Source organism: Cyrtonyx montezumae, unplaced genomic scaffold (genome assembly GCF_038088225.1).
Source record: "Cyrtonyx montezumae isolate F1298 unplaced genomic scaffold, pur_monq_1.0 scaffold_10, whole genome shotgun sequence".
Taxonomy (NCBI): domain Eukaryota; kingdom Metazoa; phylum Chordata; class Aves; order Galliformes; family Odontophoridae; genus Cyrtonyx; species Cyrtonyx montezumae.
The window spans coordinates 18,648,192-18,662,527 of NW_027071826.1; the positions used below are offsets into that span (position 1 = coordinate 18,648,192).

At 38.8% G+C, this 14,336-nt stretch overlaps 1 protein-coding gene across 2 annotated transcripts; it reads left to right on the top strand.

The window, feature by feature from the left end:
- Window positions 1-429: 429 nt before the first annotated feature.
- DIO2 (iodothyronine deiodinase 2) lies at window positions 430-14,078 on the top strand. 2 transcript variants are annotated; one of them, XM_065752277.1, is made up of 2 exons: window positions 430-1,340; window positions 11,990-14,078. In XM_065752277.1, exons 1-2 carry the CDS (start codon window positions 1,119-1,121, stop codon window positions 12,605-12,607), a joined length of 840 nt encoding a protein of 279 aa, XP_065608349.1. In that variant the 5' UTR covers window positions 430-1,118; the 3' UTR covers window positions 12,608-14,078. The 2 variants fall into 2 exon arrangements, with proteins under 2 accessions (XP_065608349.1, XP_065608357.1); XM_065752285.1 differs by having other exon boundaries at window positions 11,990-12,562.
- The last annotated feature ends 258 nt before the right edge of the window (window positions 14,079-14,336 follow it).

The following is a 14,336-nucleotide window of genomic DNA, read 5'->3' on the forward strand; positions in this document are numbered from 1 at the left end:
GTAAAAAAAGAAAGATTTTTAAACACTATACATGCTGTAACTTCTGGAGGTGGGAAAAAAATGTACATAAATATGCCCTTTCTTGGGATGCATCACCTCGCACACCTTCCTGGAAAAGACAAAAGGGCAAAGAAAAAAAACAACCATGAGAAAAAAAAAAAACATCCACAATAGAAGCCTGCGTTGCTGTGTCACTTTCCACGTCATATGAAAATACCTTTTCCAAAATTTGAAAGCATTTCTCAAGAGCAGTCAGAAGCACATTGTTGTTTTTTTTTCCTCTTTCCTTTTCAAAGTGAAGCAGAGTTCCACCCTTGCTGCTGTCTCTCTCTCTCTCTTTTTTTTTCACTGTTAAAAAAAAAAAAAAAGTTTTGAGAATTTCACTTTTCTATTCACTGCAGTCCTGGCCAAAGTAAAGCCCTCTTTTACATTGACGTCAAGATCTTTGCTAAGATTAGGGTTTCATTTCTCTATTGCAGCAATTAGCCAGGGAATGTATAAAAGGCTTCAGGGAAGCAAGCTAGAACTCCAGAGGGGAAAGCACTTTGCACCATAGGCAGATAGCAAGAGAGGGCGAGAGGAGGAAGGCAGGAACGGAGAGAGGGAGGGGGAGAGAGGGAAAGGGAGGAGGAAGGGAGGAAGGAGCAGAAAGTTTGTATGTCCATAAACCTTCTTTAACAAAAGTATTGTAGCACCTGGTAGCTCGCTTTACTGACACAGAGGCGGGAGGTCTGCTCGGTGCTTAAATAGCTGAGAAGCAATGGGATAGAGCCAGAAAGTTAACAATTAACAATCTCAGCATAAATTTTGTATCTGCAGGGAACTGGAAGCACAGCTGCCTCTCTCTTCAGCAAAATCAGAAGGTCTCCTAGTTAAGGGAAGAATTTTTATTAACATCTTAGTTTCTGAAAATCAAGCAGCTTTGAGCTGAATGGGTGTCACGCAGTTATGGTTTTAACCAGCCTGTTCATATTTAACCATCTCTGCTCGTTTTGAAGAGTGAGACGGAGAGAGGCTAATGAGGCTTTTAACATGCTTTTTACTTTACTTCTGTGAATGAGGGTACAGGGCAAAGAAGGGAGCTGAATTCATCCGGCAGAAGAGAAGCAGCAAGGAAGATGGGTCTGTTAAGTGTGGATTTGCTAATCACGCTTCAGATCTTGCCGGTCTTTTTCTCCAATTGCCTCTTCCTTGCGCTGTATGACTCTGTGATCCTCCTGAAGCACATGGTGCTGTTTCTGAGCCGCTCCAAGTCTGCGCGCGGTGAGTGGCGGAGGATGCTGACCTCGGAGGGGCTGCGCTGCGTCTGGAACAGCTTCCTCCTGGACGCCTACAAGCAGGTGGGTGCGGGACGGCACCGGCACGTTGGGGTGGGCAGCTGTGCTGAGCATCCCCGTTGCCTGCAAAGAACGTCGTCCTAACAATGCGCTGCACAGAGTCTCCTATTTGGAGATAAGTTTGGTGGGAGGTAAAAGCAGCCAGGAGAGGTACTTGTAGTTTGAGGCTGAGAGATCGGAGAGCTGCTGGCTCTTCTCTGTCACTCACTGTTTGTACAGCCACGCTATATCACTCAGCTGTGCCTCGCTTTCCCTGCCAATATGTTTATAGAGTACTTTGAGATCTTCACATAAGAGTAATTATACAAGGTTCTAAATGCTTTTTCAGTATCTGTTTTCCGTGTGAGCTCCTCAGTGATTATGTAAAGAGTGCATCTTGAGACAGCTCTAGATCGCAAATGTTTTCTACCTAACATAGAATTGTTGTAAATATCATAAAGGATGAAAATGAATCTTTGTCTTTACACTACCGTTTTCTCTTACATAGATGTTAACTTTTAGATTGGAAAAAGAATTCAGGTAATAGTAAAACTGGGCATGGAGTGAAACAGTGAGCCTTTTTTCCTCCTGAAAGCAGTGAGGACGTGTCAGAGATTAAAAATGAACTTGACTGACTGAGGGACAGCTGCCTGGTGATTTAAGTTAATAAGGCTAATAGCAGTTATGCAACATGTATTTTTTTCCTCTTAAAGTTTTGCACAAACATTACCCACTGGTACTGCCCAAGTCTCATGTGGTGGTTATATCTCCCTTTTATATATTGAGAAATTGGACACAAAAAGATGAAATTTCTTAAACAGGCCACCCAGTTTGTAAGTAGAAGAGCTGGATTCAGAGCCCTGTGGCTTCCAAAACAGTACTTAGTCTGTTAATGTGTTGTCTTATTTAGACCATCTAATTTAACACACCTAGTGACATCATGAGGTCATAGAGGTCCTATCCAAGGATCCCAGATACAGGGTAGCTCTGTATCTTTTGAAGTAATTATTTTTCCATTCTCTCACCCCCTTGACCCATTTTGCATCCTCTCAGTATTTGCTCTTACCTAGAGAACTGAAGAGCTGGTGATGCTGGTGATTGCTGGCTTTGTGATATAGGATACAAGCTGCTTAGTCTGAAACCAAAGCCACAGAGATGTTAATTTTCAGTATAAGTCAAATATAAATAACGTTAGTCTTTGCCAAATGGGTCAACCTCTTATTGCCACACTAGGAATCAGCCAGCTGGCTCTCCAAATAAAGTAATGCTGAACACTGAAGTTCACTATTCTCCTATCCCTTCTAATTTCTGGTTTTAGTCTTTTCACAAACATTAAGAAGCAAATGTTTCAGATGCCTTGTTAAATGGATTGGTGAACACTATTGTTTCCATTTTAAAGATGAGGCACGACAGGACAGTTAATGTATGACTTGTTCAAGGTGCACAGAAAAGTCAGCAGCACAGCTCTGAATCAGCCAAATTTCTACATAACTTTGACCAGCATATGGCCCAGGTTCTGCAGAAGGTATGAAGCTGTAGAGAGTCACATAGCCATGAAATATCTTCAGTCTCATTTTGCTTAAAATCATACTTTTCTTAAAGTAGTACTTCACATTTTCCTCACTGCTATTAGTGTCAACTGCAGAAGTTATGGTTAGGATGACTCTGTGATGTTTTTGGTGTTGGCGATGAAATGCATACCTTGAATGAAGGTATCTTCCTTATCACCATTAAATGACCTAGATTTCTCAGGCCAATCAGTCTCCAGGGTACCTAGAATGAATTCAGTGAAAAAAAATCTGTATAAATGTAACCAGATTTTGTCACCTAATTCCAAAAAATGTAAACATTGCATTCATGCCAGCTGTCTGTAAGAGAGAACTAATTGACTGACAAATAATGGAAAGGTTCTTTTTTACCTTACAGAATTATGGGCCACAAGGCTAGGAAGTTATTGGGAAATGCTGATTATCACAGAGAGGTTGATAATTATAGAGATCAAATTATAGAGGTGACAAATAAATGGAGCAGTATTATCTGGAGGAGGAGAATCATCTCTGCTACAAAATTGGTAAAGGTGAAAAGATATAAAATCTACACCTTCTAACATGTTCTATGACGTAAGAGTTTAAAAGGCATGAAAAATAGTGACATATTTGATTGTCCTACAAAGCATCTTTTCCTTAAAATACCTAAGTCCTGAAAGAGACAATCCAGTATTCATATCTTAGCCACAGTAGGAAATGAAAATATTATGGAATCAGAATACTAAATTGCAAAGCTAAATGCAGACTATATCATAACTTTGATTGCTTATTGCTCCAATTCTCTGGCTGTAGCCAGGTATTTGCAAAGTACTTAAGCAGGTGCTTAAACTCATTCAATTCAGGAGTATTTATGAGATAATCACAGATTTTTTTGGCTAGATTAGCAGAACTGAAGATGGGTGAGGTAGACCAAAGCTTAGCAGAAGTCCAGATCAGAGCACTAACTAGACTTGGTTTATGTCATTTACACAGAAATCTTCCTGAGCACTTTTCACAGGGTATTGCATAAAAGCACTTCATGTTCTATTTGTATTTACAGGAAAATTTACTGAAAAACATTCCAGAAAAAATCAGTGGGTAAATACTGGATTCTAGATTAGCAGTGAATTTATTCTACGAAAGGAGCTCTGACTTGAGTGCATGCAGAACCAAGTGATTTTGTTTAGCCTAATACGCACGAGTTTAATTGTGAATAACTAAAGTAGAGTATATTTGAAAACAAGGCACTGATGCAGTTTCTCCTGTAGAAAAACTTTTTAATATCTTACCCAGATTTGAACTTCCTTTTGTTCTATTTGTTGTTACTATGTATGGCTACACATGACTTTTTGGTTAAGGCACTTATTTAAGAGGCAAGATTACATAGCAAAAGCTGAAAATTTTAATATCCTCAGTGGACAAACAATTCATGGTTTGATATTTTGTGTATAGAGTGTTTTCTATATTCTCTTTCTTTTAATTACATATTTGATTTATTTTCCCTACTTTTAACTGTCCAACTGGAATAAAAATGACTGATCTTATTTATCTTTGTTTTCTCATGTGAATTTTATCAAAGATTAATATATCTCTTTTTAATTCCTTAGCCCTGAATTTCAGTATCTGTCGCAGTCACACATCGCATCATCTTTGTTATTTCCTTCTATCCTTTCCCAAGAGGCAGGCTTGATTTACATTATAACAGGAGCGTCGTTAGGATTAGATTAATTGTCATAAGAGAGATAAATAGCACTAGTAGACAAATTACATTAATGTTATATAACTGGGAGGGTACTATTATTTTATTTAGATATTAATTTTCCAATTTACAGCTGTGCCTTGTTTATCTACAAAAACAAGATTATTGACTCCTTAAGAGAAAATCTTGTATGAATCTGTGTATAGGTATTTCCACATTTGTACATTTTTCCATGTGTACAGAATATATGCACGAGTACCAGTCTCTATGTATGTACATAGATATGCGTACAAGTGCAAAGCATGGACATAAATCATTTGCTCTTACAGAAGGCAATCCACTTCCATTTCTCCATATATGGGTTCACATGTGTATACACCTGTACACACATGTGAATATGAGTGCATGCACACCCACTGCTAAGAGATCAAAAACAGATTTTGCAGATACCTTCTGCATGAATTGTATGGCTTCACCTGTACAAATGCAGGGAAGCATCTGTTCTAGCTTAAAGCGCATATATTGTGTTATGTATCTTACAAATTTCAAGAGGAAAACCTAGAGACATTTTGAAAAAATATTGTATTTACTTTTAATAGCTTTTTAGTCTGTTTTTCATTTAGTACGTTCGTTCTATATATTATATATATAGATACCACATTCCTGGTATGAATCCTATTTCTAGGATTCTAAAGGTGAGATATTGTTATCTGAGCTGCTTTTAAAATGAGTGCAGTAGTGTCCATAGTGTGGCCTTGCTCTGCGAGGTGTTCCAGTATCAGATGCAAGATTTATATTTTGGCAATGTGGTTTCTGTTTCTGATTCCCAACACAGACCTGTGAGGCTAACCTAGAGGAAATCCTTCCTCTTCTGCACTTTAGTGTGTTCTTTTTTTTGAAGAAAGGTCTTCTGCCAGGACTACTTTATCAGTGGCATCTTCCTGATGTAGCCAAATGCTTGGCAATGTTGTATCTCCTGCAGGGGGATGATAACAGATGTGTATATGTAGATTTACAACTTTTCATTGCCTTTAGAAAGGGTGGGCATCGAGTGTTGGCATTGCAGGCCCAGCAGGGAAGGAAGTTCTGGTTGAAGGTCCCAGCCTCAGAGCACAGGCTTACTTCTTATTTTGGCTCACCAAGATCTTCCCAACTTCAGGAGGGCACAGTTAATTACTTTTGCCTACTTCTGCCTTCCTAATGGGTACATTTATTGTTAAAAAAAAAAAAAAAAGTATGTAAAAGAGGACAGAAAAGTCAACTTTTGAGATGTTAAGTGCATGCTATGCAACGTTATTGCAAAGCAGGATGTGGAAGTAACAGAAACACGTGCCTTTTATGTTTCCTCACTGTTCTCTGTGTTTCTCAGTATTTCTCTGCATTTTGTTGATCTTTTTTAATTGAAGAAAGGCATAACGTATGTTTTAAGGTAAGGAAGTGTCTTTCTCTACAGTTGACAGTCATAAAACCAAATTGTGAAATAAATACTCTCCTAAAGGGTGAGTGTTGCGCAGTTTCACAGTTTAGGGCTAGACATTGTGTGGTATTAAAAGCTTTTATTGGCTTTACGATCTTCAGAGTTAGCAGAATTGTTTTCATTGACATTTTCAAATAAAAACAATCATGAAAGAAATGAAAAACAAAACCACAATTAATATCTTTCCTGCAGTGTTTGGAATATAAATTATACAGGATTTTGGCTTGTCATTGTCATTACTATTATTTTTATTAGTATATCATCATGTTTATTATAAGAGAGTGTAGGGACCAAACTAGTTCAGGGACTCATTGTGCTAGATGATGCCCTAAACAAGAGCAGCAGAGTGTTTGTCCCAAGGAGCTTGCAGTTTAATTATTCAAGGTAGACAAGGGGTAGAAGAAATACAGTGACACTTGCTCTGCGTGGGTCTTTTTCTACCTGCTTTATTTTGTGCAACTAACTTAATTTTCCAAATCTGTGCTTTATGTAGGAAAAATCTTCTCTTGAACTGATTGAAAAGACTGCTTACTTCTTTGTGAAACTCTTGGAAGCACCAGTTTGACTGTAACATCTATATGAAAATTAGCTAGTGTGCATCATCCAGAAAAAATCACACCTGATCCTTGCAACTCAGCTCTGCCTTGGCAGCAGAATTACTACTGTGAGTTCACACAGTGCTGAAACTGAGGAAAAAGGATGAATAGTCCTTTAAAGTAGTGTCAAATGTTCCCTGTATGTCTACTATCTATTCAGTGCTGACTAACCAGCCTGTCGGTGCAGGCCTCTGGCATTTGTAGGTAGGGCCAGTAAGGGCAGCCTGTTGCCACAGATGGACACATTGCCCCAGAGGCCACAGTGTTATAGGCCATGCTCCCTCCTTTAGTGGATCATAAGCTCTAGGGAGGGTTGCTTTAGGCTATCCGATCATAGGAACTAGAATTTTCCTTTTCTTTACAAGAATGTAGGGTAAAAAAGATCCTTTATGCTTTCCCTTTGCCATGCATACTCATTTCTGAGACTGGCAGTTTTAAAGAGGGCAAAGTTTGTCTATTTATTTTTATCTGGACTGTGACCTTTTAATTTGTCTCCCACCTTGGTCTTTCAGCTTCACACACCCGATCCTAAATAAAGACTCTGGAAGAACTCTAGTAAATTTCAACCTCTGCTCCTCAGTTCAGGTGCTTGAGTTTCCTAAAGCAGACTGCCACCTTCCCATGATAAATGAAGACTCACCATTCCTGTACACTACTCTAAACAAGAACCTCCTGTAAATTTTATCCACTGCAAAAATCTGAGACATGTAAGAAGAGAAAACAAAAATAATAATATGTATACTTCTGCAGCCAGAGACTGAATATGATTTGGATGAAGCACTGAGAAATGTCAGGCTATTTGGAGGTTATGCTTAGCTGAATGGAATCATATCAAAGCGAAGCATGGAAAATGAAAAAGAGCAAAAAGCTCCAGGGATTCAGTTCATAACCAACTGCTGGACTCCAGTCCCAAGCACAGCATGTCTGTATTTAAATGGCTAATATCACAGACTGCTAATTGTCTGGCAACACCTATTTTCTTTAGGGGTTTGACACAGCCTAATGGGTCTGCCAAACTGTTTGAAAATCCCTCATGCAGGGAATGAAAGCCATATTCCAGTGCACAGAATCCCAAGAGAATTGTGCTAAAACTGATAAAAGCAAAACAAGAAAAAAGAAAAGGTAAATGAGGAGGTGATGTTCTGTCCATGGGGCTTTTCTTGGTTTTGTGGATCTTGAACAACAAAGTCAGCAGTATGCTCTATTTCTAGCCTGTGGTTTATGAATAGAGCTTTCTTTCTTGCACCTAAGTCTCCTTCATTTTTCAGTCTGCATGTTAAACATCAACAGACTTGCTCCCTTTTACCTCCTCTGCAGTCGGAGGAGGAGATGCAGTACCAAGTCTCTCAAGCAAACACAAAATTCATCCTAACAATGGAAGTCGCTTCTTTAGGGGCAGGCTGGCTTGCACGTGTGCTTGGCTTACAACATGAGATTTACAGGGACAGGTGGCCTTGGTTTCCACCTCTGTCTGCTGTCCAGAATGCTCCAGCTCAATGCTCGAATCATCACACACATAAGTACGTGATTAGTGAAATGCTGGGTTGCGTGTGAGGGATATTCTGCTAGTTTGTTTCTCAGAATATATATTTTGCCTGCCTTTGTGTAAGATTTCAAAAGCGGCTTGGCTGAATACATGGCTTTTTTGTTTGTTTTCTCATTGTGTTGATTTTCTTTTCCAAGAGCTATTTTTTCTTTCAATAAATAACAACAAAGAAGACGGCCAAGCCCACAATGCAGATGATCAGCAAGGATGATATTGTCATCCTGTGTCAATCGGTTCCCGAGCCTGGTGAAATAAAGAGTCCCTTTGGGAACGTCAGCGCTTCATCAAGACCAATTAGTGGAGATACCACTGCTTGTGTTTGAGCATTAACGACTGGGCAGGGCTGTTTTTTGGAGTGCCTGACACTGGCATGGAACAAGGCACCGACCTAATTACTCCTCTACAAGAGCAGAAAATGCCTTATGAATACCCTCTTGGCAAGGATGTCTCATTAAGGGGAAAAAAAACAACAACAACAAAAGCACTCCTAGAAACAAAAATTAACACGATAGGTAACCTACGGCCATGAGACTCGCTTTGTGGCTGTGGGAAATGAAGAGAAACTGCTGTAAGGTGGCAGATGACATATCTGTACCTTATTTCCTATATCCACCTATTTTGGGGTCAGTGAGAAATATGGTAGGCGTAACACAAACATGCGTCATTGGAGAATATTGAAATAAATTGCAGTTAGTGGAATCACTGTTAAATAGTAGTTGAAGGGCATTCATACATTGGTGTTCAATGGGAGTTGTTTTGTTAGTCTGTTCTTTCATGGTTTGCAAACTTGCCTAGGAAAGGAAGCATTTGGTAGGCCTGAGCAAAGGTTGGTAATGAGGAGCTTACAATATTTAGCCTCTCTTTCTGCATAAATATGACTAAGGAAAAGACTGTGGTTTCTCAGTTAAAGATTTTAGTGTTGGTTAGAGTATTTTTGGTAATAATAGTGTTGTTAAAATGGTAACCAGAGAAGTTTGCTCAGAAGTTTCTTGTCTAGTGAGCAACACGTTTCACTGCTCAGTTCTACTTGCTTCTGTCCTTTTTACCTTTATTTTCTTCTCCTTTGAAATGTGCTGGCATATAACAGGAAATCAAAGTGTATTGCTCAATTGTGATTTATGAGTCAAATCACACGTAATTACTTCTTTTCCTTGACTGATTGAGCACATGCTTTTAAATACTGAGGTCCCATTAAGTGAGTGGGTGCAGCATCACAGATATTTACATGTCATACTTTGCCCAAAAGATGGATTTCGGGCAATTTAGTTCTAGAAAGTCAATTTCTTGGTAGTGAAATAATGGTTAATCTTTCTAGGTAAGGGGAATCTAGGGTTTGTGCAGACGTTATATATTTTTTTTAAATTGTCAACTTAAACTGTGGAGTTGTCTAGCTGGCTTGTGGATGAATGCAACCCTTAGAATGATAGATCACTTACTGATGATCTTGTCCTTTGCATTTTTTGCTTATATCTCATCTTTACCATATAGACTTCTGCTTTGTCAATCTTACTGCATATAATGGTAGAGAGAAATGAAGTGTTCAACAGCTCTGCAGAAGAGTATTTATTACCTGTAACAAATTAAGTGTAGCTCCTCTTAAATGCTGCAATTGAGTCTCTTGTAACATAGACAAACAACAGCCTGAGTGTCTCAACCTGCCTTTCTCCATAATTTCTTCTATTGAGAAGAATTGAGATGCAGCCTTTTTCCTTCCTCAAGTTCAATGGAGAGCCCACTTGCACAACAGATCTTAAACTCATTTATTTCAAAATTTACTTGTTTCCAAAGGCAAATGAACACGAGGCTTTTCTCTTTTTAACTATTATCAGTTCTTTAGCAGATGGTGCATGCTGCATATACAAGGTTCACAGAGGCCATGGAGGGCTGTGCTTTACTGGGGCAAGCACTTACTTCCCTTGGCTGCAAAGCAGCTGCACATCTGCTTCCAGGGGTACCATCACTACATGCTTGGCCTGGAGGGATTCAAGGGTCTTGAGTACTTTTATTTCCATTTTCTTGCTGAACTTTGAGTACATGGCATCACATCTGTGTCTCCATTTGCTCCACAGAAAATAGTTGAAATGTTTGTATTCTGCATCAACATACTGTGGGTCCTTCTCTTGCAACTATGAAGTCTGTCACCATTAAAAGGAGTCTTACAAAATCTGATTTGGTTAGAATCTGATTCTGTTGCTATTCTGATGAAATAATGTGGAGTCATAAATAACTGTAGATTTGCCCAGGTTAGTCAAGATTCTCAGAGGAAAATGCAGGATCCAGTATCTACAAGGTACTTACTTCCATATCTGTATGGAGCAGCAAATGCATCTGTTAACTCAGCTTCTTAGTGTTTCTGACTCATCAGAATACCCTACAGTGTAACACAGATTAAGAATGTGGTCCAAATCAGTAATTTATTCACTTTTTATACAGTTCTCAGTTAACTTCTACTGATTTCATTTGGAGTGTAGCTTCAGAAGGAAGTGAATAAAATATGAAGAACTTCAGAATTTGGCCTGCATGTGTCCTTCAAAGCAACACTCCTAAACATAATCATATAAACAGCAGGAAAAGAGAAAAACAGAAAAATAATAAAGGGTAATTGCATAGTCATACTAGAGCATGATGTTAAAGGCAGATGCATAAGAATTGCTGTGGCAGAACTCATTAAAATTAATTGTCTTACATAGTGAGATTTTGTGATTCTACAGCAGCTATCAGCTAAGGATCTTGGAGCCCTCTGCAGGCACCACCTTATTCTGGCAGTCCCAACTGAGAGATAATATTCTGTCTTCTTTCTTTAGGAAGGGAGTCTCAGACAAATGTCTACTAGATTTCAAAACTGCCTGCTGGATCTGAATTACTTCTGGGGCTAGGTCTGAGGCAGCTAATTTTTACTTCATCCTACTTTTGCTGCCATAAAACTTTCTTCTTTTCTTGCTGTTTTCATCCAGTCTTCTAGAGAACCACTGCAATAGAAGGAAATGAATCACTTGATCGCTAATTGAGTGATTTGAAGAGCATTGTCATCAATGGTCCACTGTCAAAACAGAATGATGTGTTCAGTGTGTGTCTGCAGAGATCTCTCTTGTGTTTGTTACTCTGAGTATTTTCATTCCTGGACTGCAAGATGGAAGAGAACATTTATATATAAAATCTTCAAACTTCTCAAAATTGAGAGACACTATGTGTGTTTTGAAGATCAGAAATTCAATGCAGAATGATTTTGAAGAATTGGAAAAGTGGTTTGGAAATACAGGATGCTTCTCAATGGAGATGAGTGCAAAGCCCTAGATTCAGGCTTGTACACAAATTGATGATGAGGAAAACCTAGAAAGGTGAAAAAAGAAACCTAGGCCTTACAACAGCTCATTAGCTAACTCCTAGTAAATAGTTAACTGTTTTTCCAAAGCAGTTATGATGGAAAAAGCAAATATCTGGAATGTATAAACTTGTGGAACTAATGAAGTAATTGTCACAGAAATAAGTTAGAAGAGACAGAAGTTAGCCTACCTGAAAACAAGTTAGAGTCTGCAAACATGAAAGAGTTGACAGGGCTGTGTGTGGTAGACAGGAAAAAACAAGTCCTGGAAACAGTTTTCTAACATTAATGCAGTGGTATGCATGTCAGAAATGCCACATTTTCCTTTACTTTTTGATGCTCATGCTTCTAAAGATTTGAAAAATCTTGAAACCCCATGCTACTGTCCATGTGGGCAATTGTGGTACTATTTGAATATGAAATTATTGATTTGAACACAATAACCATAAAAGATACTGAGTAAGAGGTCATGCTAACTTTCTACAATATTCTTTGTTTTGTTCTCAGGTCAAACTTGGAGGAGAAGCTCCAAACTCCAGTGTAATCCACATAGCCAAGGACAATGATGGCAACAGTACCAGCTGGAAGAATGTTGGTGGCAAGTGTGGAACCAAGTGCCACCTTCTGGATTTTGCCAACTCTGAGCGACCACTGGTGGTTAATTTTGGCTCAGCTACCTGACCACCGTTCACAAGCCAGCTGTCTGCCTTCAGCAAGCTGGTGGAAGAGTTCTCTGGTGTGGCTGACTTTCTGTTGGTCTACATTGATGAGGCTCACCCATCAGATGGCTGGGCTGCTCCTGGTATCTCCCCCTCTTCCTTTGAAGTTAAGAAGCACAGGAATCAGGAAGATCGATGTGCAGCTGCTCACCAGCTCCTGGAACGCTTCTCCTTGCCACCTCAGTGCCAAGTGGTGGCTGACTGCATGGACAACAATGCCAATGTGGCCTATGGGGTTTCATTTGAGCGAGTATGTATTGTGCAGAGACAAAAAATCGCCTACCTGGGAGGCAAAGGCCCCTTTTTCTACAATCTTCAGGAGGTTCGTCTTTGGTTGGAACAAAACTTCAGCAAAAGATGAAATCCATTCTCTACAGAAGATATGTCAACAGATAGGTCCCTTTAAGGTGATGTAAAAGGGAATTAAGGAAAACATATGCTGGTTTGAATAAGGCCTTTCAGATGACTGCAGGAGAACACAATTGATAACAGGGTCAAACTACGAAAAGAAAATGAAGAACCAACTCACATAAACATTATTGTAAGAAAAGAATCCCACTCCTGCACTCCCTATGCGACAGAAAAGGTGAAAGGTCTCTGGAGAAAAGGTGCTGCTGTTGTGCAGGAAGAGCTAAGACTGTCTCCTGGAGGAACTCATCTCAGGAAATTTCAGTGCTGCGGTGAGCTGGAAGTCTCGCTGCCTGGAAGACAATCCACGGAAAGGCAATGCTGTGCATTTCATCAGTAACTCTTCTTTACTTTCCTGAGGCCAATGCAAGCAATTTTGAAGGAGCCAGGGTCTTGCAATGTCTTTGCATAGAAATGCAGTCAAGTGTGGCGTTCCTCCTTTGTTGGTGAAGATTTTCTTGTTTAGAGACTACAGGAACCATCATGCAATGCATCGTGCATGCATAGGACTGCTCAGATCAAGATGAAACATTGTATGCTGGTATTTGTACTCTCTATGGACATCTCTGCTCAGCAGATTAACGATATTATCTATATATTTGCATCCAATAGGTAGGCCTATGCCTGCTGAGAAAGATATGAAAATCTTTGAAGTTGTACCAAAAAGAGAAAGGTGATCAAATAAGCCAGTCATGATCCACTTTGAAAGCTAAAAACTTGGACTATTTGTAACAACACAGCAAGAATCATCTAGTACTGGTATCAAGAGACAAAACTCAGCTGATGCCAACTCCTGGTTCTCAGAGCTGGCAGCACCATGCATTTATCAATATTCTCTTGTTCTCTTCTCTCCTTCTATTCCCCTTTGAACTCTTTCTGCCTAGAACTAAATTTCAAAGTTGCTTTATTTTTAGATTTTTTTAAAAATAACTTCTCTCTTTGTTTTATTTTGTTTGTTTGTTTGTTTTACTTTTATTTGACGTTATGAACATACAGATGCATTTTGGGGATGGGGGATCTTCTGTACAACATATTTTACCTCATTGAAATTTAAACCTATTCTGTCCCTTAACCTGTTAAATGTAGTCATACTAATTTTTGCTGTCTTAGATACTTAACAACTAGTTTGTAGCTAGATAAGTGTAGGTGAAACTTAAGTAGTTTGCAGCCTTAAAATTTATGAACTGCACTTCTGCTCTTGGATGAGACAGTAGTCTGTGTTTGTTTCACTCGTGCTATTAAGAGCCTTCTCGGAAAAACACAGACAACAAACAGTGTGAATAAACATAAGTGTGAAAGATGGCAGAAATTTCCTAGGAATGGCTTTGAGGAATATTTTTAATTATGTTTTAAGAGATGATGTTAAAATAAATACTTTAGAGTGGACATTAAATTTAGATATATTAAAAATGAAAATGTTTTAATCAAGCCTCATAAAAGTGCATGTTTACAATGAACAAACCTGTGAAAGCTCATAGGAGGAGACAGTCTATCAAGTATTTTCTCTGACAGAAATACAAAACAAATAAACAGGGTAAACTGACAAAAATCAAATTAGTTCCTTTAATTTCTCATCCTGTCAACTATCATAATACTACAACTATCATATATTAGTACTAACACATGGAAGGACAAAAAAATGTATGCATATTTTAATTGTTAGAATGTCCCTTTAATGTTGTGTATTCCTTTTTGCTTGGCTTTCAGTCAAGTTAGCCTTTGGAAAT